The sequence below is a fragment of the Anas acuta genome, chromosome 27 (assembly GCF_963932015.1).
Source record: "Anas acuta chromosome 27, bAnaAcu1.1, whole genome shotgun sequence".
Lineage (NCBI taxonomy): Eukaryota > Metazoa > Chordata > Aves > Anseriformes > Anatidae > Anas > Anas acuta.
The window spans coordinates 1,140,795-1,162,695 of record NC_089005.1 but is presented as its reverse complement, the minus strand read 5'-3'; the positions used below and the strand labels follow the sequence as shown (position 1 = coordinate 1,162,695).

General features: G+C 38.4%; 1 protein-coding gene across 8 annotated transcripts in view; it reads left to right on the top strand.

Annotated features, from left to right (window-relative positions):
* The window catches only part of UNC5D (unc-5 netrin receptor D), a 164,505-nt gene that overhangs the window by 129,196 nt on the left and 13,408 nt on the right, over nt 1–21,901 (top strand). For 5 of the 8 annotated variants that reach the window (XM_068662268.1, XM_068662267.1, XM_068662265.1 and 2 more), the window contains 7 exons: nt 1,424–1,456; nt 6,249–6,434; nt 9,320–9,697; nt 13,376–13,460; nt 18,267–18,435; nt 20,079–20,306; nt 21,660–21,809. In XM_068662268.1, the coding sequence (XP_068518369.1) occupies nt 1,424–1,456; nt 6,249–6,434; nt 9,320–9,697; nt 13,376–13,460; nt 18,267–18,435; nt 20,079–20,306; nt 21,660–21,809 (1,229 nt within the window). The remainder of the gene's footprint in view (nt 1–1,423; nt 1,457–6,248; nt 6,435–9,319; nt 9,698–13,375; nt 13,461–18,266; nt 18,436–20,078; nt 20,307–21,659; nt 21,810–21,901) is intronic. The other 3 variants (XM_068662262.1, XM_068662263.1, XM_068662261.1) reach the window with 3 other exon arrangements.

Sequence of the window (21,901 nt, the reverse complement as noted above, 5' to 3'; positions counted from 1 at the left end):
CCATCTGAAAGCAAAGGTCACTTTGGCTCACACAGTCTTAATAACTTAGTATTTCTTGCATGTATTTCATTGTTTATTCCCTGCTGGTATTCTCAGTAGTGTACATGTCCTTGGTGGGGTTCTCTCTGTCTTCTAGAGGTGAAAACTTTTTCATTGCTTAACAGAAGAGGATTTTGTAGAGTTTTTTATTTTACTTTTATCTGTTTGCTTTAAAGTTATTTGTTTTTTATAACTTCAAAAACTATCGATTTCTTTTCCCAGTGCCCAAAAAAGAAAGAAAAACGCAGGCTATAAGGAGATGAACTGCAAACTTATTTTTTTTTTTTTTAGTTATTTACTAATGCATCATAAACAATTTGTTTTTTTATTTTTTGACCAGTTGTGATACTGAATATTGCCAAGAGGCTTCTGGTTCTAGCAATCTCACTAGTTTATATGGCAAACTCATTTCAATTCTACTGCAGTTTTCTGTAGATACCAGTCTGTGTCAGCAGCACAGAAATGTTTCTTTCCATTACAGAGTCCAACTCTGATACTATTCATTCAGTGTTTGCAAACACCATTTCCTCACCAAAACCAACCAACCAAACAAACAAAAAAAAAATCAAAAAGAAAAAAAATAGCTTTTTGGCAAAGCCAAAAACCATGAAGCTTTTAAGTTGAAAATTATTAAAGTGATCAATTTAACTAAAAGTAAAGAACAAAAGGCATTTCATGACCATTTGCTTACATTGTCATGTACCAAAAAACTATGATGAACATCGCGTGTCCTGATGTGGTCCTAAGGTAATCTAAAGATTACTTTTTTAGGTATAGGTTATACAGGATAAATCAAATGCTTATTATGAGGGAGAGAGAGAAGCCTCATTTTTGAGAGAGATGCACTAGTATATTGAATCTGCTTTATAAAGTTAACATCTAAATATATAATATAATATCCTTACATATGTTTCAATACTACATTGGTTCTGTATGTTATTTATATACACATATGGAGGTAATTATTGTGTGTATTTAGATACATAAATGTGAATATATTGTAAATTCTGATAGTTCATAAACATACAGAGAAATAATTAAATCTTAACTGACTTTGTTTGCCAAGTGATCCACTTCAAAGTGTTGAACTTGCTTGTTGCTGGGATGCATAATACTCTAAAATAAAGGCATCCAAAAGCTAACAAATACTTGAATTAACCACATGAGGAATGACTGCAAAGAAACATCCTGAAAGAGATTTAGAAAAAGCAGATGAAGGGAAAAAATATGGACAACATAAAATATTCATATTGTCAGCAAACAAGGAGAAAATGTTTCATTTATAGAGCTAGACAGAAGCGATATAGGAAATAGATATGCTCCATGTAAATTTATTAAGTGCAACTTTCTCTCTTTCTCTCTCTCTCTCTCTTTCTCTCTTTAGATAAAAAACCTCTTCATGAAATAAAATCCCAAAGTAAGTTATTTTTTTCTCTTGTAAATATGATTTTCTCATCTTCTCTGCCATTCTGTTTTATTTGTTTAGGAACTAAATAAAACTGAAGGTTATATGAAAGGCTTTTGCATCTACTGAAAGCATCTTCTTAGCGACTTGGTGATCATAGGTTTTAGACTAAAAATAAAAGAAGTGACTGTGCTTCAGTAATTTTGTGTCTGACTGACTGAGAGCCATTTCTACAGGAATGCTTATCTGGAAATTGATCTTTTAAGAACTTCTGTTGGGGGGGGGAGCAGTGATATAGGAGTTCAGCTTGCTTGGTTCAAATCTCTTTCCACCAGTGGCTCTGTCTGATCTTGGTCAGCTCACTTCACCTTCATTTATCAATCAGTAAAGGGTGTTGGTATGCTTTGCACTGTAGAGTGTACATGTATATTTATATATCCTTCCATTTATATAAATTTATATGCTGTTTTCAGGGGCTTCTATCCTACAGTCTTGGTTTCTCACTCTCCATTGATTTCAGTGGAATTTTAGTTTAAATAAGAGCGGCACATGTGAATCGAGCTGCCTAACTGAAAGTTTTCATTAAAAAAGGCACTCTTCTCATCAAAGCTGCAATTTCCATGAAGCCTATCTTCTTTTAAAGCTGAGACATTGCTTTTCTTTTATAATCCATACACAACGTTGTGAAGGTTTCTCACAGCTTAATTTTCAACAACAAAAAAATCTTTGAATTTTGACAAACAGATTTATAAATACATTTTTGGCTCAAGTCCTTTGGAGGACTTGGAAGGAGAATCCATCTGTACTGTGAGATGGATGCAATTGTTCCTATATTCTTTAAAGAGATATTCTTCTGTATCATAAAGCGTGGGGTTTAACTCTGAGTATTCCTCCAAGATACAGGTGCAGAGGGTCATGAGATTATTTGAAATTTTATGCAACTTGGGCCCTAAATTAAGAAAGGAGCCACATTCTTGCTGGAGTCATCTGATGGGTCGCATACAACTGGTCTGTGCAGTGACAGCGCAGGCAATTGATACACTTTTGTTTATCTGTGCTGTTCCCATTTAATTAGAGAATCTTGTAAGAGCATTAGTTAAATTGCTTTAATTTCTGATTTATTAAAATAGAAACCTTAATGGGATTGATTTTAGCATGCAAGGTTCCTAGGAGAATTAAAGGGTTTCTTTAGCTGTGGGGTTAGAAACACATGATGCAGCTTGCTGCTGTTCGGTGAAACAGGAACTTCATTTAAGACTACATGAATCATCACTGATGCAAAATCAAAGTCAATTATGAAGATAATTGAGAAACAACCTGTTCTACTATCTAGCCTTTTCCATTATTCTCTGACTTTTAGTCCTTGTTCTTGAAGACTTGCTATATGAAGAAATGGATTTCGTATTGCTAAAGGGTACCAAAAGTAAGAGAGGTGGAAAATTGGGGGAGGATGGGAAGCTGGAAGAATCTTGCCTATCTCCTAGCAAACTCTAATGGGAGACTGGGGGAAACGTATGCCCTGCATAGCTCCTGGAAAGCACTTATTGTAAATGAGATAATTTAATCAATTACGTTTCCTAATGTACTAAACCAAATGTTTCATTTTCTGCTTCTGCACATCTTAAATTATCTTCAGGTGCTTTATGAAACTTAATCATAGTTAATAGAAACTTCATTACCATCAAATGTGCTTTCAATAAATGTTGTGTAACAGTGTCAGAAGGTGGAGTGAAATATAGGCTAAAATTACCACCACCATGTACCCTGTAACTGAAATGTATAGAAATCTGAGGTTTTTATAACAGTCACTACCTCCACTAGGCTGGGAGGATGCAGTCCATTAAATAGTAATTGGCTGACTGTACATGTTTTCTCATTTTGTTTGTTTTTCTTTTTGTTCCCTTTTGCTGAAAAGTAAAAGCATAAATTACCTACTTTCCCTAATTTCCCATGCTTTCTTACTGAATTTCTACAGCTGAATGGAGAAATAAGAAAGGGGAAATAGAAAGGGGAAGAGATTAAAATTACTTTTAAGATACAGTATTTTTTTCTAAAGAAATACCGACGTCCTAAATAAAATTGAATGTTACCTTTCCTAAGCAGTTGTGTTCCACAGGAACAATCCAAAGGAATACCATGAGAACTGATACCCTTTTCCCCTGAAGTCTATGTGTTAGTTACCTTGGGTTTGTGGATAATTTTTTTTTTTTGACAAAATTTTTCCTGGAATCAAACTAATCTCTTTTGGAAGACTCAAAGATGCTTTATGGTGAAATAACTACCAGGTCACTGCAGTTCTCTAGAAAGGGAAGGGACCCACGTGGTGTTAGATTTCTTCTACCACTGCAGATACACACCACTCCTTCTCTGGGCTTATTCATTGTACTAATTGCCCACAAAAATTAAGTCAGTGCTAGAGTTTCATAATTAATTCCCTGTAACAAAATAGCTAGGGAATAGAAAATTGGAAGAAAGAGAAATGTAACTGTTTGTGTACTTTTCTTTCTGTACCTGATAAAAAGAGAATAAAATGGAGGTAAAACAGTCTGTGATTAACTGGGGGGTAGAGGGAGCGAATGGCTGCGTGGTGCTGGGTTAAACCACAACACGCTGCCAGCTACAAGCTTACTGGCTGGAATTACAAACTTCGAGCCTAAACAGTTCAGAAAAAACGTATTTTTCTCTAGTAATTTATTAGTAGAGTGTGTAGGGATTGTAATATGCTAAGAATTCGGATAAGAGCTATTAATTCCACGTTCGTTCAGTTGTGATTACTTGTCTGACATGCCATGGAAGATGGATTTATTCTGGAAGCTGTTATTTGCACAGAAACTAAAACTTGGTGACTTTTACAGTTTTCTGGAGGGAAAAAGTGCTAAAAATTGAAACATTTTTTGATATGAGGTCATCTGAAAATTCAACAGCTGCAGAAGTATTTTCTAGGCTGAATAGGTGGCCCTAGTAAACCTGATTGCAAAGTGTTTATTTGTGGTTGAATGGGACATGGGAATGTTGAATTGAGGGTGGCTGGGAAAAGTTAGAGAATGGGAAGGGAAGGGTGGCTTCTCTTAAGGAAGTTTGACCTCAACTGTTAATTTTACTTTTGATTCAGCTGCCCAACTTAAAATCGATTGCATTGCCTTATTCATGGAAAACCTCCCATGTGCTTCAGCCTACTTAAAGCAGTGTTTTCCTACTCAGTTTCCTTGCTGTTGCAATTCATATGGCGTTTACTTATGTGAAGAGTACAGTTGGACTTAATTATTGCATTTGGCAGCGGTTGTGCCTTCCCAGAAAGTTTCAGCTGCTTGTATTGTTAGTTGTCAGACATTTGGTCTACATAAGATGCTGGTGAGCCAAGAAAATAAGCTTTTCTGATGCTGCCCATAGGTAGTAATTTTCTTCGTTTCAGTGGTCTGAAGTTTCATATTCATTCTAAAAATTCAGCTAAAATAAAGTTATCTTTTTGCAAAAAATAAATTGTGTGCACAACAGAAGCCTCCTCCCAAATAGTAATTAAGTAATTTCAATAATTGGCTATTTATTAAATGCCAATTTTGACTTCCTGCCATGCTTCTGTACATTGCAGTTTTACTTATATTGAGTAGTCTGTTTTTCCTGGTTATTTTTTTTGTCACTGTCACTTGTTATAAATAAATGCACTTTTTGTACCAAATGCTCCTCACTTAATAGCAAGAAGCAACATATAATGGGATAGCAGATGATGTACAGGATGAACACATGATTATCTCTTCCTCTAAACTGGAGTTTGGCATTAAGGGAAGTATCTAAGGACCTGCTAAGTGTACTTGCCAAGTAATTTAATTTCATGGTACGTGGTCCCAAATCCCAAAAGATCTGGAACAGCGGGACTGGATAATTCAATTACATAATATTGCAGGTTTCATTTGGATTTATTCTTTCAAAGAAATAAATTCTTATCTGCTGTAAAAAGTCCGAAGTCTTTAAAAAAAAAAACACCTTGGTTGTAAGCTTAATACGTATGGCTGCAATCACAGGAAGGGCTTGGTTTTGGTATCCAACCTGTTTCTAAAGACGGAGCGGGTGCCAGCAGGAATCCAGGAAGATTTGCAGGATATCGTCAGCCATTCACCAAGCTTTGAGAGGATGGACTGTTCCTTCTTAAGCTAAAGCTCACACAAAAAATAAAGAGTGGAGAAGGGCCCAGGGCTTGGAGAGGATTCCCTCAGGTTTTTCAGAGGATTCGTGACCTCCTGGATTAGCTCCAGAACTCCAAACGAAAACTTAAATGTCCTTGAGAGCTGTCAGTAGGTGAAAACCATGCTGGTACCTAAAAGAGCCCTCCCTAGCTTCAGTTGTTCCATGTTTTCTCTTTGAAGGGCTGTTTCTATACATTAATCATATCCACTGGGCTGGAAGGGGAGATGGTGGCACAGCTCGGCACACAGCCCAAGCCAGCAGTGTGCTGATGGGAGGGCTGCCTGGTGGTAAGCACCCTGCTGCTGACTGCTAAAAGTATAACAATTCTGCTTAAAAAAAACTGCAAATATCATGATGCAATCCCTAAAACGATGTAAGTTTACCTATATGGAGTGATGTATCAGGAAATTTGCTTGTGCTTTCAAAGGCTGGCTTTTCAGTGCTCTTTTGTGCACAGTTCCCTCCTGTGACCTGCTCTGCATTTGTGCCTCAAGCTCTGCTTCCCCGGCCACGTGTCTGTGGCTACACATAAACACAATCCCCTTTGCTCACGGCCAGCTGGGACCAGCCAGGGCATTTTCATGAGCTTGGCTGACTCGGAACCTGCTTTTTCTCCTTTCAGATATAGAGAATGCCAGTGACATTGCCTTGTACTCCGGCCTGGGAGCAGCAGTCATCGCCGTGGCTGTGCTGGTGGTCGGCGTTACCCTTTACAGACGGAGTCAGAGTGAGTACGGCGTGGATGTGATTGATTCATCTGCACTGACAGGAGGCTTCCAGACATTTAATTTTAAAACAGTCAGACAAGGTTAGTGTTGTGATTTCATTTTCTTCTCTCCAGAGCCCCTACTACAAAGAGATACTAAGCTCATACTCAGGACGGGCTGTGGGAGGGCATTCCAGCGTGATGCGAAGCAGACGTGCCCAAAGCCAGGGACAGGTAGCTACAGTCTGAGGGTCAGGATCTGGTGGTTAGAACAGTAATGTCTTTTGCTGTCTCTGCTACTGATTTGTCATGGCAACTTGGACATATAATCTTTCTTGACCACGCTCTAAGTGCTTTACAAATACTGTCACTACATTCTAGGCTGACATTTCTGACTCACAGGGAAAGGAAAAGTATTTGTCTTTAGTTCCTTCCTACTCAGCTCTTCTGCTTTCTTGATTCCCTTAAAAGTGATTAGATTTTTATTGTATCATTAATTTGAGAATCCCAGCTGTACATATTTTGTAAGTCGCTGTTAGCATAGGCTGAGGTCTGTCGGAGATAAAGGCATGTAAACACCTATTGATTTTCATTTTCGTTTTTAAAGACTTCAGAAATCCACCGATACAATAAACTATGGAAGAAATAAAACCTTTTACTAAAAGGAGCATTCAGGTGGTTTCTGGAATTACATTTCCATTGGAAAAAAAGGTGGGGGGGCGGAGATAAATTCAAGTCTTTAATTAGTTGTGTAATTCTCAACAAATGCCTCAATAACTTTTTCTTTTGTTGTTCAGTTTGCCATGAAAGACTTGTTTTGAGGTTGGGGAATGAACTGTTTGATTTCATGTTTCAAAAGTATTAGTTCTGGGTGCTGAAAACACCCGAGACAGCAAATTTCTCTTGTGCTGGGATGCTGTTAGTTCAGTTACTTTTGGTTCTCTGTCTGTGGGTTTTTTAAATATGAGTGTTTGTAAACTAAACAATTCAGCTAAAACAAAGGCCGGTTCTCTGTTCAGTTTGCTACAAAAGGAGAGCACAGTACTGACAGAAGGACAACAGATAGCGTAAAGGACAATAAAAAATGAGGCTTTTATGTAATTCTATTCAGCTGGGTCTGTAGGACCACTAGATAAGTGTATAAACAGCAAGATGCAGTCTGTTTCTTTTGAAGCCATCTAAACTGGATAATGTACAGGGAAAATCTCTTCTGTTATATATTGAGAGCAAAACTATTGAAAGTACTTTAAGAGTGGGCATTTGAAATGACACTTTTAAAAAGAAAGTGGAGCTGCAAAGCAAGCCATCAGAGCTATATTTGTTTTCACCTGAAATCATACAGAATGCAGCTCCTTGCCTAACAAAAAAAAATGGAACTTCTTGAATGCTAAAGCTGTTACTGGCCATTTGTCTGTAATCTGAGATTCTGTGCTACTTTGCATGGAGCTACACAGACTGAAATGATCCAAATGTTATTCTTTGGAGAAATTTATTTATAATTTTAGCTACCCAACCTGCTGTCCCTTTAAAAGGATCAAGTTTTCAAGGTTGAAATACAAGTCATTTAGAAAATTAGTTGAGACATCCTATATTTGCTACCAAAAGAGAAAAAGGCACAGCACAAACAAAAAAGACCAAACCATGTAAAGAATTCAGGTTCTAACTGCAGCCGGTGTTTTCCAAGCTAAAATGCTCCTAGACATACAGCTGGGGTATTCATCCTCCTATTACTCTCTTGTCCCACTTTCTGTTCAACCCAGTTTCCCTCAGGCAAAAAACTATCCTTTTGTGTAAGCTCACAGAAAAGGTCTGCAGGAAGTTGTGTGTTCACCCAGTGGGTTTTAATTTGAAAAAATAATAATGCACTCAAAAGCAAAAGTTGCTGCTTGGATTCATGCACTTTGGAATTGCCTGAAGTGCAGGAAGCACACTGATCAAGTACCTGTTGGATCCATTACATTGTTTCATCTGGTTTTCAACATTGCCCTCTGTAATTATATGATATAATAATATACCCTATATTATATTCCGTTATATATAATTATGTATTATATGATGTTCTCTGAGAATATGAGAAAGGAAGAGCAAAACAAAAAGGAAATGGTGGAAGGGCCAGAAATAGATTTGTGATTTAACATCGTAAAGCCCAGTTATGTAAATTTCCAATGCCTACCACAGGATTTTGCTTTAATACTGTGTAGAGCAAAACAGGGAGAGCTTTTACTCTCCAAATACAATTCTTTTTCCTATGACTGCAGTATGTACTGAGTGCATCAAACAAGTTAGTATTAGATGCACATCGGCTGGATCTCCTAAGTCTTACCTGTCTAACTCCAATTTATATATAGGTGGGGAAATCAAAGTGCAGCTGAGTACTGCTTGGGATTTAAAACTGCATCTAATGGTTCACTGAAAGTGACAGTGAAATACAGACTGGATTTTTTATTTGCAGTTCTTAAGGACAGAGTGATTCAAGCTCCAGACATTGCCAAGGAGGAAGGAATTAGCTGTAGCATGCTAGGTATGGGCTGAAACTTAGTCCGGACTAATGGGACACCGAAGCAGGTGCACATGCAGTGTCATGCAGTATACCAACAGTTCCACCAAATTTGCCATTTTTAAAAAAGAACACCGATTGTTACATGGATAGGATATGAGTCATGGTTCTCAGGATGCCTAAGCCCATATGCATGTTATTTTTTCACTTCTCAGTGTAAATGCAGCTCATGTAGCTTAAGGGCATAGTTAAAATCAAAGAGATTTATTCATTTCAAGATTGTAACAGAAATTACTGCATGACCGGGACTGCAGGCCAGGAGTCCAGCTTACCACTTCTCTGTGCTTTATGAAGATCTACATAAAACGATGGAACATTCCCTTTCTCTAATATCATTTCTCCAGCTACATGCTGTCCAGATGCTTCACTGGGCACTGCTGCACACTGTCTAACACAGGGACTAACTGCCTGATCCACTTCATTTCACCAGGTAACTCCCTGCTTTTGAACTCATCCATGCAGCCTGACTTGACAGTGAGCAGAACGTACAGTGGGCCGATCTGCCTGCAGGACCCGATGGACAAGGAGCTAATGACGGAGTCTTCGCTGTTTAACCCCCTGTCAGACATCAAAGTCAAGGTTCACAGTTCATTCATGGTTTCCCTAGGGGTGACAGAGAGGGCCGAATATCACGGAAAGGCGCATTCTGGAACTTTTCCTCATGGGAATAATAGAGCTTTTGGTACAATACAGTCTAGAAACAAGGCTACATATATTCAGAACCTGTCTTCTATTTCAACACAAAGCGAGCTGAAGACAACTGCCATTTTTGGACACCTGGGTGGTCGTTTAGTGGTCCCAAACACAGGTGGGTAGATCCTTTCTTATTAAAAGCATGTCCATAATTTTAGATGAAACTCACTTTGCCTGATGCAGTGTTTTATTCATTTATTCTGTGAATAAATAAAAAAGTAGGGTCTTCCTTAACACAAATGTTGGGAATTATAGCATGTTGCCCACGCTGGAGATGACTATGATAAGGACAATGCTTGGGATGAAAGTAAAAACGTATTATACCTATTTGAACTGTTACAGATTACTGCCTCTCTTGATGTCTTCAGCATGTAAGTCATATTAATCAAAGCTGTTGCTTAGTTGGATCTTGATCCAAATGAAGCACTCACCAGGAAGGAGGTCGATATTGGATCAGGATCTTAGATAATGGGGTCATATTCAAAGCAGAGTCTACATGCATCAGCATCTGACTGCGTTAACACTGTCAGACTTCGTTATATTATTGCAGTCTGCAGCATATAACAAATAAGACATCTCTGGAGAATAGCTTCCACTCTCAATGAAAACTCTAGTATGGCTTTTATTAGCGTTTACTTCTGGCTTTCTGGTTTTCTCTTTCTTTTAGCTTAATAGCTTGACAAAGTTCTGTAGTAGGGCACTTCAAAGTCAGCTTCCATTTCAAGGTTGGGCTATGCACTGAACCATTTCAGTAAAAATGCTCAATTTGCATTGTTTAAGTAGATAGAGTTTGTTTGTGACTTCAGAGTTCTGTGAGACAGAATTTTAGACTTACAGTGTTTGTTAAATTAGATGAAAACATAGGACAACAAATTAGAATCTACTGAAGGATGTTAAGATCATTTTCCAGCAGCATGCTAACAGGTTATCTTTTCAACTCTTTTGATCTTTTTTCAAGGTTTCCTTTAAACTCAGCTTTGATTGCATTTGGTTAGTGTGTCCAGGCTTGGCTCTTCACTGGTTAAACTGAATGCTTGGAGCCTTATCCTTCATGTTTCAGAAAATCAGGATTTTAAAGGTTAGCATAAGAAATGCGGTCTGTATTTAGAGATGATTTATAGAAGTATGGAACTCAGGGATATAATATTTAGTGCACAATCATGCACGACGTATAGAATGAATACATTTCTCCACAGACTTCTTTATGTTCAGGAATGAATATTACAAAGCCACAGGCACTAAGTCATGAACGAGGAAGTCCTTCATTTATGCTGCTACTTAAAGTAATGATAGTCCCATCAATTAGATTATTTAAATGCATATTTGATCTACATGTACTTCTTTTTCCCTATTTTTATGTAAGATCAAATTTGCCAGTCAGTTGTAAATTATAGGCCAATTGTGTTGCAGCTTAGCTGAGGTTCTGCATGTGTGACATATTCAGAGCATTTGAAATGCAGTCTTCTTGTACTGAGTGTGCTGTGCAATGGTTTCATTTCACTGCCGCCCAGTAGAAAGCATCCTTGTTAATTTCTAATTCATATTAGTGAATCAAAAGTAAAATCATAGCACTTTGAATCACTAGCTATTTTGTATATAAACTAAAAGCTTAATTTGGTTCGTTTTTTTTCTCCATTAGGAAATGCCTTGTAATCCTAGAAGTAACAGATTTATCTCAAAAGCACAAAGAGCTTTCAAGAAAAGTTCAAACCAAGCCATGTAAAGATGGGGCTATGCAGATGACAGGATGTGTACCACTAAGGAATTTATTAAAAGTAATATATATATGAAAAGTAAAATTAAATAGAGAATGTAGAGGAGATTGTTCTGTTGCTGTATCAGATAAAAGCCTGGCAGGGTAACACTTTTTTGGTGTTTTTTGTCCCCTTTCCTTAATCAAAGATACATGTTCTGTCTTGAAGGGGATCTTCTGGGTCCCCGTGCATGAAGCTACTAGACAGTCTATTAAGTTTTCCTCTATGAAGTGAAACTTGCCTTTTGATCATGCAGATAGCTAGATATATTCAGTCTCAGTATGTGGTTCCTTTTGGTCTGCAAGATAATAGGTCACTGAGGTGAGACTGAGATAATTTCATTCTGTCTCTAAGCTCAGTAAGCCGAGAGTGCATTTTAAATTTGGTTTAAGTAAAGCTTACTGTTACAAACTGATTAAAATTCATTTATCCACAGCCTAGGGTTACAGCAACTTGAGAAGCTGCACAGTCCCTGGTACTTTTAACATTTCTGATTACTTGGCAATGAGAATTGGAATTCTGAATTGAGAATTCTTGAAAAGGAATTTAGATAAAATCCCAACTTTTGTGGGTTTTATCAACCACATAGGAGAATTAACCTCTCCCCTGTTCAAATGATGTGAAATACCTGCATTGATTCCAGATTTCAATGAGAAAATGCTTGCCACTTAATGATGGCAAAACACTATGGAAGAAATTTTTAAAAGCAAGGCTTCAAACAAATGTAACAACAGCTGAATCTCTGTAAGAGTCATACTGAGATCATAGTCATACATTTCACTGCAAGGAAAGAGAATGTGAACCTCACTCTCAGCACAACTAAGGGCACCTAACAATTACCAGTGTTGTTACTGAAAATGTTCATGTATTTGAAACGCAAATAACTGTGATTTGTAAGGAGTTTTGGTCTGCTTGACTGTACAGCATATCTTGGCTGAAAAGTGTGCTGCCTCGGCTGCATCAGTACTGGAATTAAAAGAAGCCTGTTTTTCCCATTGAAATTATAATTAGCTAATTGAATGTTTTTGTACTCTAGCATTGCTGCTTCTGATGAAAGAACTGGGAGGTTTTCCCCATTCCCAATACACCCGGTTCATTTTTTATCATAAACAAGAAGATACATTAAAGAGAAAAACTGCGCTCTATGGTCTCTTATCTGTTACCTAACATAAAAAGTACAAAAATTACTTCAAAGTACTTGCTGCAGAGGATTGTGTGAACTGCAGGGCTGGGCTTCATGGCCTTGCTATGTACTGTGCACACCTTCGAGTGGCTTCTGAGAATTCTGAACAGCACCTTCATCCCTGAAATTTACCTCCTGGAAATCTGTCAGGGGAAAAAAAAAAAAAAAAACAAGTAGGTCCTGATATCAATGGCATAAAAACTTTTGCTATAGGAACAAAATTACTCTGAAGACTGTTAATAGACCAAAGACTTGTTCAACCCTTTGAGACTGGGACTATATTTAGGTTTAGATCTACCGTGGATGAAATGTGGTAGATGTAACGGAAACAAACACTTTACAATATAGGTTAAGGAAATCAAAATGACAGGGATTACACAGCACTCACTGTATGGCAGCCTCATGGAAAGACTTTGTGGTTCCTTTTGTTTCCATAAATCATTCCTTTTTATCTAAGTGGTGAAGCAGACGGAGTCTGCCCATACACAGGGATGAAAAGTCAGTGAAGCGTAGACGACAAATCCCACCTTATTCAGTGACACAAACCAACCCAAGTCCACTTTTTAAAAGCTCTGTCTGAGCAAGAGGTTTTTAGGCACAAGTCTGTATGACTCCCAGCTGTAAGACAGTAAAATGTTAATAATGGATCCATGGATAATAAGATCCATGGATAGATCATATTAATAATGTATTTTTCCCTTCATCTGACAATGCTGCAGTCAGAACCACTCTTTCAGAGGCACTCTCTTAGCTCTAGTAGGTGGCCTTTCTAGATGCTGTAAATCAGAGGCCAGTTTTGGGGTCCTTCCATCCAGTGTCTTTCCAAAATATAATTTCTGCCTTTGCTCTGGTGCAGGAGTCAGTCTGCTGATACCACATGGAGCAATTCCTGAAGAGAGTTCATGGGAAATTTACCTTGCCATCAATCAAAGGGAGTCCAGGTATGAAGTATGTGAAAGAAACACTTTAATACATGCAAAATCTGTGGAACTGGCTCATTTCATTGATTTCTTGTCTATGCTGTTTAAAGGAATAGAATGTCTTCAGTGCTGCTGGTGTTACCGCACTGCTGGGACATTATAGTATATAAATGACTATATACACAATATACATGTGTCTATATAAATGACAGAAAAATGATCTTTGCTTGGTTTTTCTGTGAAATAGTATGCGAATGCTGCTGAAGGATGGGATACCTCATGGACTTTGATAAAAAGAAAGAACAGCTTTTTTTAAACATGCAGGTCATTGCTTTCTTTATATTGGTGCTTTGTGTACGGGGCAAATGCCTGTCATACAAAAGAAACTTAGCTGACTTCTAGCTGTCTGTCATACAAAAGAAACCTAGGTGACTTCTAGGTGCTTTTAAAACTAGATGCTCCGTTAAGATCTATGGCTTTAAATTCTGCGGTCGACCACACAGGTGGATGTGTTCATCAGTTCCTCTGTACCTGGTTCAGTTGCCTTCATTCCACATTAGAAGGCCAATGGAATTTGGCCCAAAGTCACTTGTTTTACAGTGGATCTTCCCTTTTAATTTTAGGAATAAGCACAGTTACAGAAACACATTATTTTAACAGCTTTTTGGTCACTATTCCCATAGACTGTTTACGTCCTGGTGACTTTAATTTTGCACAACATAGATGACAAATAATCGAAAGTGCTCTGAACTCTCTTGTTTGCTTGAGCCTGCCAGCACCACACATCACTGTAACCCAAGTTTAGTTTGCTTGGCTGGTTCACCAGGTTTCAGCTAGAAGCTGATCAAATGCTTCCAGAGGGTAAAATTACCAAATTGGTATGTAATTAAGTGTAATTCAGGAAAGGATGACAGCTTGTTTAGTCTAAGTGTAGCATCTCACTATATTGCTATCCTGATTCAGAAGAAAAGTAGAACTTAGGAAAAGCTGGCCTTATTGTTGAACTGTCAAGATTGGTTGAACACGTTCTTCATTTTTAGATGCAAAGTTGTTTTTTTCCTCAGTAAGACAATTCTTTTTATCTCGTGGTGGTTTTTTTAGGAGGTAAATTTTAAGAAAGAAAAATTGAAAAGCATGAACTGAAAGATACAGAGCTGCCTATAAATTTTAAAGCCTGGAAATATTTTCCAAAAATTTATCTGAAATCTGTTTTGATTTTTTTTCCCTCTGATATCTGAACTCCTTTGTGAAAACTTCAATATTCCATCCCCATCTGCTGCTATAGGTTTTTGATCATTTTCAGTGAAAGATTAAGATATGTAAAAGGAAGGAAGGAAGGAGGAAAAAAACAGCTGTTTTATCTGCACGGGTTCTGCAGAAGTGAGTTAAAATAGGTTAATTAAATACAAGCAGCAGATTTTGCCTAGTTTCCTTTTTTTTTTTTTTTTTTTTTTTTGTGGGCAGAAACATAGGTTGCAAACTAAACTTTAAATTACCATAGAAAGGTTTTTCTTTCCTTCTTTTTTAAAGTGAATTTCTATAAAATAAGACAAAGGCAAACGTTCACTTATGTTTTGCATTAAAATATTGTTATTTCTCTTGACATAGTTGAGGCAACATTGATGCATCTTTTGCCTATCTGCACTGAGTACGATAAAACAGACTTCTCTAACAGCTGCAGATCGTGCTGACGTGCAAGGAACAGGGGCTCTCTTTTATTGCCCGTGGGCTTCTGTGTTCTGATGGTGGGAGGAAATGCCATCGGTTTGGACTTAGTACCTGATTTGTATGTGGGATCCAGGATGACAGGAAGGAGTACCAAGCCACATTGCAGAATTGCTCAACAGTCATACAGTCTCTCTTCAGTTACCCCTAAAATGTAGAGAGGATTGTTCACCTGGACAGGCACAGTGCTCGGAGGTGGAGGAAAGGTAAAATAGTGGCTTAGAGAAGGAGGCGAGGAAAGCTGTTCTTTACTTCACAAGTTGGAGATGTATGGCCATTAAAAACGCAGTAGTTCTTGTTGTAGGTTCTGAATGAAGTCTTGTCCACATCAAATCACATTCAGTGAGGTTTAATTTAATACAAAAGTTAACCAGATCAGTAGACGCATACAAGAATGAAATTCTGTGTTGCAAGTATTTGAGGTCACCATAAAATGCGCCTGGAGACAAGGATCATATTGTTCGGGTTTAAATTGTTTAGGAAGTGGGTAGCTGTCACTTTTACTCTAATCTTCATTTAGCTATTAAGGTAGGTTGGTGTGAGATATACATGAAAGACATAATTATAGGAACAGAGATTGATGGAGGAACTGATAGAGCAACTTTGAATTCTCTGTTACAGAGGGGAAAATACAATCCGTGCACTACAGTTCTGGTCATGAGGTTATCAGCTGGTTTTGCTGTAAATTGATAAAGTCCTCTGTGGCATGAAAAAGCCTTTGTATCCTAAACAGAAGACAAAAGTTTAAAAATTTTTAAGTTTAAAAACTTAGCAAACCAGTGAGGGAGCTGATTGTCCCTCCAAAAAGACCCCAAACCAAAAAATCTTAGGGTTATTGAGCTTTGCTACAAAGGCTGCTTCTGGCAGCTGGAAGTTGCTAAAGACCACCAAAGGACTCCTTACGGAGAAAAACAGCCAAACTAAACCTCCAACCACCGTACACATGCTTTGATGTTGGCAGAAAGTCCAGGCTATTGATGTCTGCAAAAAAACAACAAAGTTATTGATTCTGGCCCAAGCGAGAATTAGACTGAAATGTCTCTCGCCTCCTTGCATAATTCTGACTTTGTTCTTAAGCCGGAAAGCCGGAGCAGAGCTGTGCTGGGCCAGGGGAAGCTGTCTGCTACTTGTGCCTCGAAGCAGAACACCTCAAGCTGCGGCACTGCAGTTCTGCACGGGCTGCAGGGATGTGCTGCCAGCCGGTGGTTCGCTGCAGTTAGAGAAGTGTCACTCAGGTAACAGGACTGGGATGTGCAGGTCCCAGCGCTGCTGGCCAGATCTTCTTGCTAGGGCCATTCAGCCAAAACTCAGCCAGTCTGCAGGGAACGTGCACGAAATGACTCACAGCCCCTAGGCCACTGTTATCACACAAATTCTCCCCACCAAGGAGGGAATACCTGCGGAGTTTTGTGTCATTCTTGAAGCTTGAAAAATCTGAGCTATTTTTGATGGGAATGATGAGTAACAGCGGAAATAAAACTGGAGTCACATCCTCCAGGAGTAAATAGGGTGGTGTGAGGCTGAAAACAAGGTAACCTGTATTTTGCTCCTGTTATTGAGGATTGTCAAACTTTGTACTGGAAGTAACTTCAGCAACTAAGGGCTGACTTGCTCACTGGCAATCTGCTTTTGTTACCCCTTCCTGCAGCTGCAGCAGAGCAGAGCTAAGGACGTGAAGGCACCAGCCTTTGCTGAGGTACAGCAGAGAGAAAGCATAAGACCAGAATAACTTACTGAAAAAGAAATCTGTATGAAAGTTGGCTTGAGGGTTTTTCTGAGACATTTTTTTCTTTGTGAACAACTCTGGATGGTTTCTTAAACCATCTGGAAAGAGGTGATTTGGGGGAACTGCTGGAAGGTTTTATTTTTAAGGAACTCAAATACCATTTGCAAAGGGTAGCAGTGGTTGTTAAGTGACGTTATTTTTTTTTCCAGAATCGGTGTTTTCCTAGCAATGAGGGAGTTGTGAAAAATTGTTTGCCATTGCATAAGCAAGTATTTTTGCTTGAACTGTGCTTGGAATAGTCATTCTGACGTTAGTTCAACACAACACACATTCCCATGTGTTGCTAATAGCGCTAAGGCTGCTGCTAGTGCTTAGATGCTTTGCTGCACCACGGCCTGCAAGCGCTGGCTGCTTTGTGCATCCTACTTTGCCCGCTCCTCTCTGCTCTTACGCACACTCATGGCTTGAAGAGAAAAATGGCAGCTATGGTTGAGTCTGTTTGTGCTTTATTTTATTTCTTTTGCCCTAAGAATCCTACAAACGTTTAGAAGCACTGAGGCTTAGGGAGCAATTATGATACTTGAAAAAAAAAAAAAGCAGAACTTGCATTGTTAATGTTGTGTCTTTCATCTTGCAGATGTACTTAGAAATTAAAGGTGTAGAAGTGTAGGAGTGCACCCAGCACAGGCAGTACGGGAGGGTTGGTTCATTGCCATGCTGCTATTGCACAGCTCTGTGGGCTTGTGAGCTTGTGCCATGGCAATGAAAGTACTGACTGGAAGGGAGACCACGTGCAGATATCTTACTTTGCTGACTTCTAATTTAGAACCAACATTTCTATTCAGTGGTGTCTACTGTAAGTTACCTATCTCGTTCATTTAGTAGAATATGAATGTGTTTTCAAAGCAGGGAGATCAAGCTCAGTCTGGAAAAATTCATGAGGCTGTGCTTTTAAACCATAATTTGTTTTATCTTCACTACTGTGAAAATATCGTAGATGACATTCTTTGCAGGCAGAATTAGATGGCAATATTACCAGCTGGTGCGTAAAACAAGGCTTACTTGCATAGAGTAATTTTAGTGTTTCATTTGGTTTAAACAAATTGAAATGTATTTTAAAGACCAGAATCCTAAACTGACCAGCCAATGATTTCAGTAGATGTGGCTTAATAGTTTTGTTTCATCTCCTGCCTCCAATTCTACACGAAAATGAGTGTTGTAGTTGGCTTGCTCTATCTTTTCTGTACCAGATGAATGAAGCACTTAGATTTTTCACTAAAATATTCTAAATTTTTTATATTGCCATTGCTATAAATACATTTTCCCACATTATTTAAAAGATCCTAAAGATGGTCTTATTTTCCTCCACACGCCAGCCTACAGCCAGAAGGCACAGATGTTCTTCTAGGACCAGAAGTAACCTGTGGCCCCTCAGATGTGTCCGTCAGCACGCCGTTTGCCTTGACTATCCCACATTGTGCAGAAGTAAATTCAGAGCACTGGAGTATTCACTTGAAAAAAAGGACACAGCAAGGAAAATGGGAGGTAAGTTCGGACTTCCGCTCCCACTTAAAAGGTTACACTAACAATGGAAACATGATTACTCTTAATCAGGCAGGAACTGGTCAAAGATGATTCAAGGGACAGAATAATTTGGCGTTTCAAATAAAACATCTTTTTTCTTTTCAAAAGTAAGAGGATTTTGCATTTTGTTCAGAAGTAGCTGAACTCTGTTCAAGTGCTGTACTAAAATGTGCAGAAAAGGGTCAATTTTATGATCTAGCCCATGTTACACAAGAAAGTATTCATTTTCTCAGATCACTTAATAACAGAGCCAGTAACCATTTGCTCTTGAAAACACTGTTTGGATGTTTTATAGCTCCCAAAGAAGCCCAAGTCTGAACAGAACATGATATCCAAGCAAGAATTTATCATGACATAAAGAAAGTTATGGCACTGCTTAAAAATATACAGTTCAAGTTCAATGTTTTTGTTGGTGGTGGGTTTTGTTTTGTTTTCTTTTAACCTAGAAGGATCCTCCTGATTTAAAAATGTCTCTTTGTACATGTCATTTTAATGGGCATTTGGTGATCACCCTGTACTCATCACCTCTGAAGGATTAGTGTATGTATGTTAACTGAAATACTCTGCTTTTTTAGTTCAAATATATTTTTCTTATATACTGATTTATTGGGGAAATTAAGCGTTGTGTATTCACGACATGGGCATTTGATCATCTCTGTCTGCTCATCTGCATTTTTTTAAGCCCATTGGCCATCTTTGACCAAAACTGCTTGCTAGGCAGGTATACACACAGGATAAAAGGAGCGGAATTTCCCAGCTATGATGTTCACTGTACATGTTATTAGAACCATGGTACCCAGTACCAAGACACAAATCCATCGTTGATCACACTTTATTGCACTGCTAGTGATGGAACTGTTTGATTCCTAGCATTGCAAGGAAAGAAACAGTAGTTAAACATTCACGATACCTGAACTCACTCTGTCCTTTTCCTCCTCTAAGCCACCATGCTGCTTGTTGCTCTTGTTTAAACCATTTCAAACTCAGCTTCATTTTCCTACTTAAGTTCACTCAATGCTCTGTCAGCTCCAACAGTGTCAGTTACAAGCACCCTGGAAATAATGAGGAGTGTAACACCAGACTGTAGACTGCTCAAATACCTCATCTAATGATGCTGTAATGCAGAACTAAGTGTGAAATACAAAAGAATGGGAGAGGTAGTTTTTTGATTGAGGTAAACATAACTGTAATGGATGTTCTGAAGGATGTCAAATACCTCCTATTGTTCAAGGTTTGCTTATTGACTTTAATCTTCAAGGTAATTTCTTACCTCGACATCATGAAAAAATTAGCCAGAAAGTCAATAACACTTGAAAAAAAATGCTAAAATTTCTTATGCATCATCATTATTATTATACATGTAAGCTGTACACACTGAATTCTGCACAGAGTTCCTATTGTTGACTCGGGGCTAAACGGAGACTGTTTACTCATATAGGTAGTCTACCTTCTCCTATTCCCTGAGGTCAGCATCAGTTAAGAATGTGCATACTGGCTCTGAGGAGCACTTTACATTGCAGTTGAATAAATATAAATAAATGATGTCATGACTTCTATTGTCAAGGCCTATTAAATTTTTTTTTTACCTGAATTTCATTTTGCAGGAAGTGATGTCTGTGGAAGAGGAAACTACTTCTTGCTACTGCCTGTTGGATCCTTATGCCTGTCACATTCTCTTAAACAGCTTTGGAACTTATGCACTTATTGGAGAACCCATCTCTGACTGTGCCGTTCGACAGCTGAAAGTAGCGGTTTTTGGCTGCCTGTCTTGCAATTCTCTGGATTACAATTTGAGAGTATATTGTATGGATAACACACCTTGTTCATTTCAGGTAAATTATTTCATTTCGATATTTTGGTTTTAATTATTTTTTCATAGAATACTAACATGCATTTATTCCTGGGGATAGTCCATGGGCTACAGCAACAGTCCAGAATTCAAAATGAACGAGAACGAGAACAGTTATTTTTTATGCCACTGCTGCATGACTTAGTGCAAATCCTTTAGTTTCTCTGCAGTGTTGTTTCACTTGTCAGTTTAGGAGCTTTAGGACTGCCAAACTGTCCACTCATTTTCTGCCAGGCAGATGCAAACCTGCTCTGCCTACATTCTAGACTAACCAGAAATCACAGCCATGGTTAACGCAGCACAAAGTTCCAGCTGGGAAACAGAGTGTTAGGCTGGGCTCAGTGCCTTGGCCACATGAGCACAGGCAGAGCCTGCTTGCATCTGCAGCTGAGTGCTACTCCAATCCAAAGAGAAAATGTAAGTTATTATCATTTGATGTATAGAATTTATCACTGTTATTACCCTTACGTTGTCATTAGTCACTTCAGGGTTTCCTCTCCTTTTTACAATCTGAGCAAGAATTTTTTTCCTTGAAGAACTAAATTATAATTGTGCATTTCCCCTTCCAAAAACAAAACAAGCAATCAAACAAAAAAATTGTCTCAAGTTCCATCTGAATGTAAGAAAATACTTCTTCATGGTACGGGTGACAGAGCAGTGATGCAGGTTGCCCAAGGAGGCTGTGGAGACTCCTTGGGGGTTATTCAAAATTTGCCTGGATGCCATCCTGTGCACCATGCTGGGGGTGACCCTGCTTGGCAGGGGGTTGGACCAGGTGATACCCAGAGGTGCCTTCCAGCCTCAACCATTCCAGGATTCTGTGTGACTTTCCCACATGGCATGCCAAGGCAAAACAAAGAAATTCACTGGCTTTTACTTGGTGAACTCAGAACCTTTAACAAAATGGTTTTCTTTTCAGAGCTGAAATGAAGACAGTTGTGACAGATGACTTTTTACTTCCTCTTCCTATTGTACAGAATAGAAACATGAATCTTAATGGAGCACACACTAATGTCTATGTGCTTCTAATAAAAGCAAAGCCACTGAAAGGATTGTTAAAGATTTACAATAGCTTTGTAATTATACCCTTTATTAATACTTACACGATTCGTGGGCTAGGAGTATTTTCCTGGATGAGTCTGCCTGAAATTCGAAGGCCCAAATTTCTTCTTCAGTTATTTATTGAACACAAGAGATTAAGAGATTAACTTTGACTTGTACATTCAGTTAATACAAACCTTATGAACTAGGCACCTTTCAGAAAGGTGAATTTTCATTAGAGTTGGTATTTGTTTCTAACACTTTAAAAATGTTTTTTTCTCCTCTGCCATTGCAGGAAGTGGTTTTGGATGAAAGACTCCAAGGAGGACAGTTACTGGAGGAACCAAAACTTTTGCATTTCAAAGGGAATACCTTCAGTCTTCAGATATCTGTCCTTGATATCCCTCCATTCCTTTGGAGAATCAAACCATTTACTGCATGTCAGGTACTTGCTAATTTTATTTGTTGACATTGTAATACAGAGACAGTAAGAATTTTCACTGGTATAGACATAACACAAGTAAGACAACTGTCTCC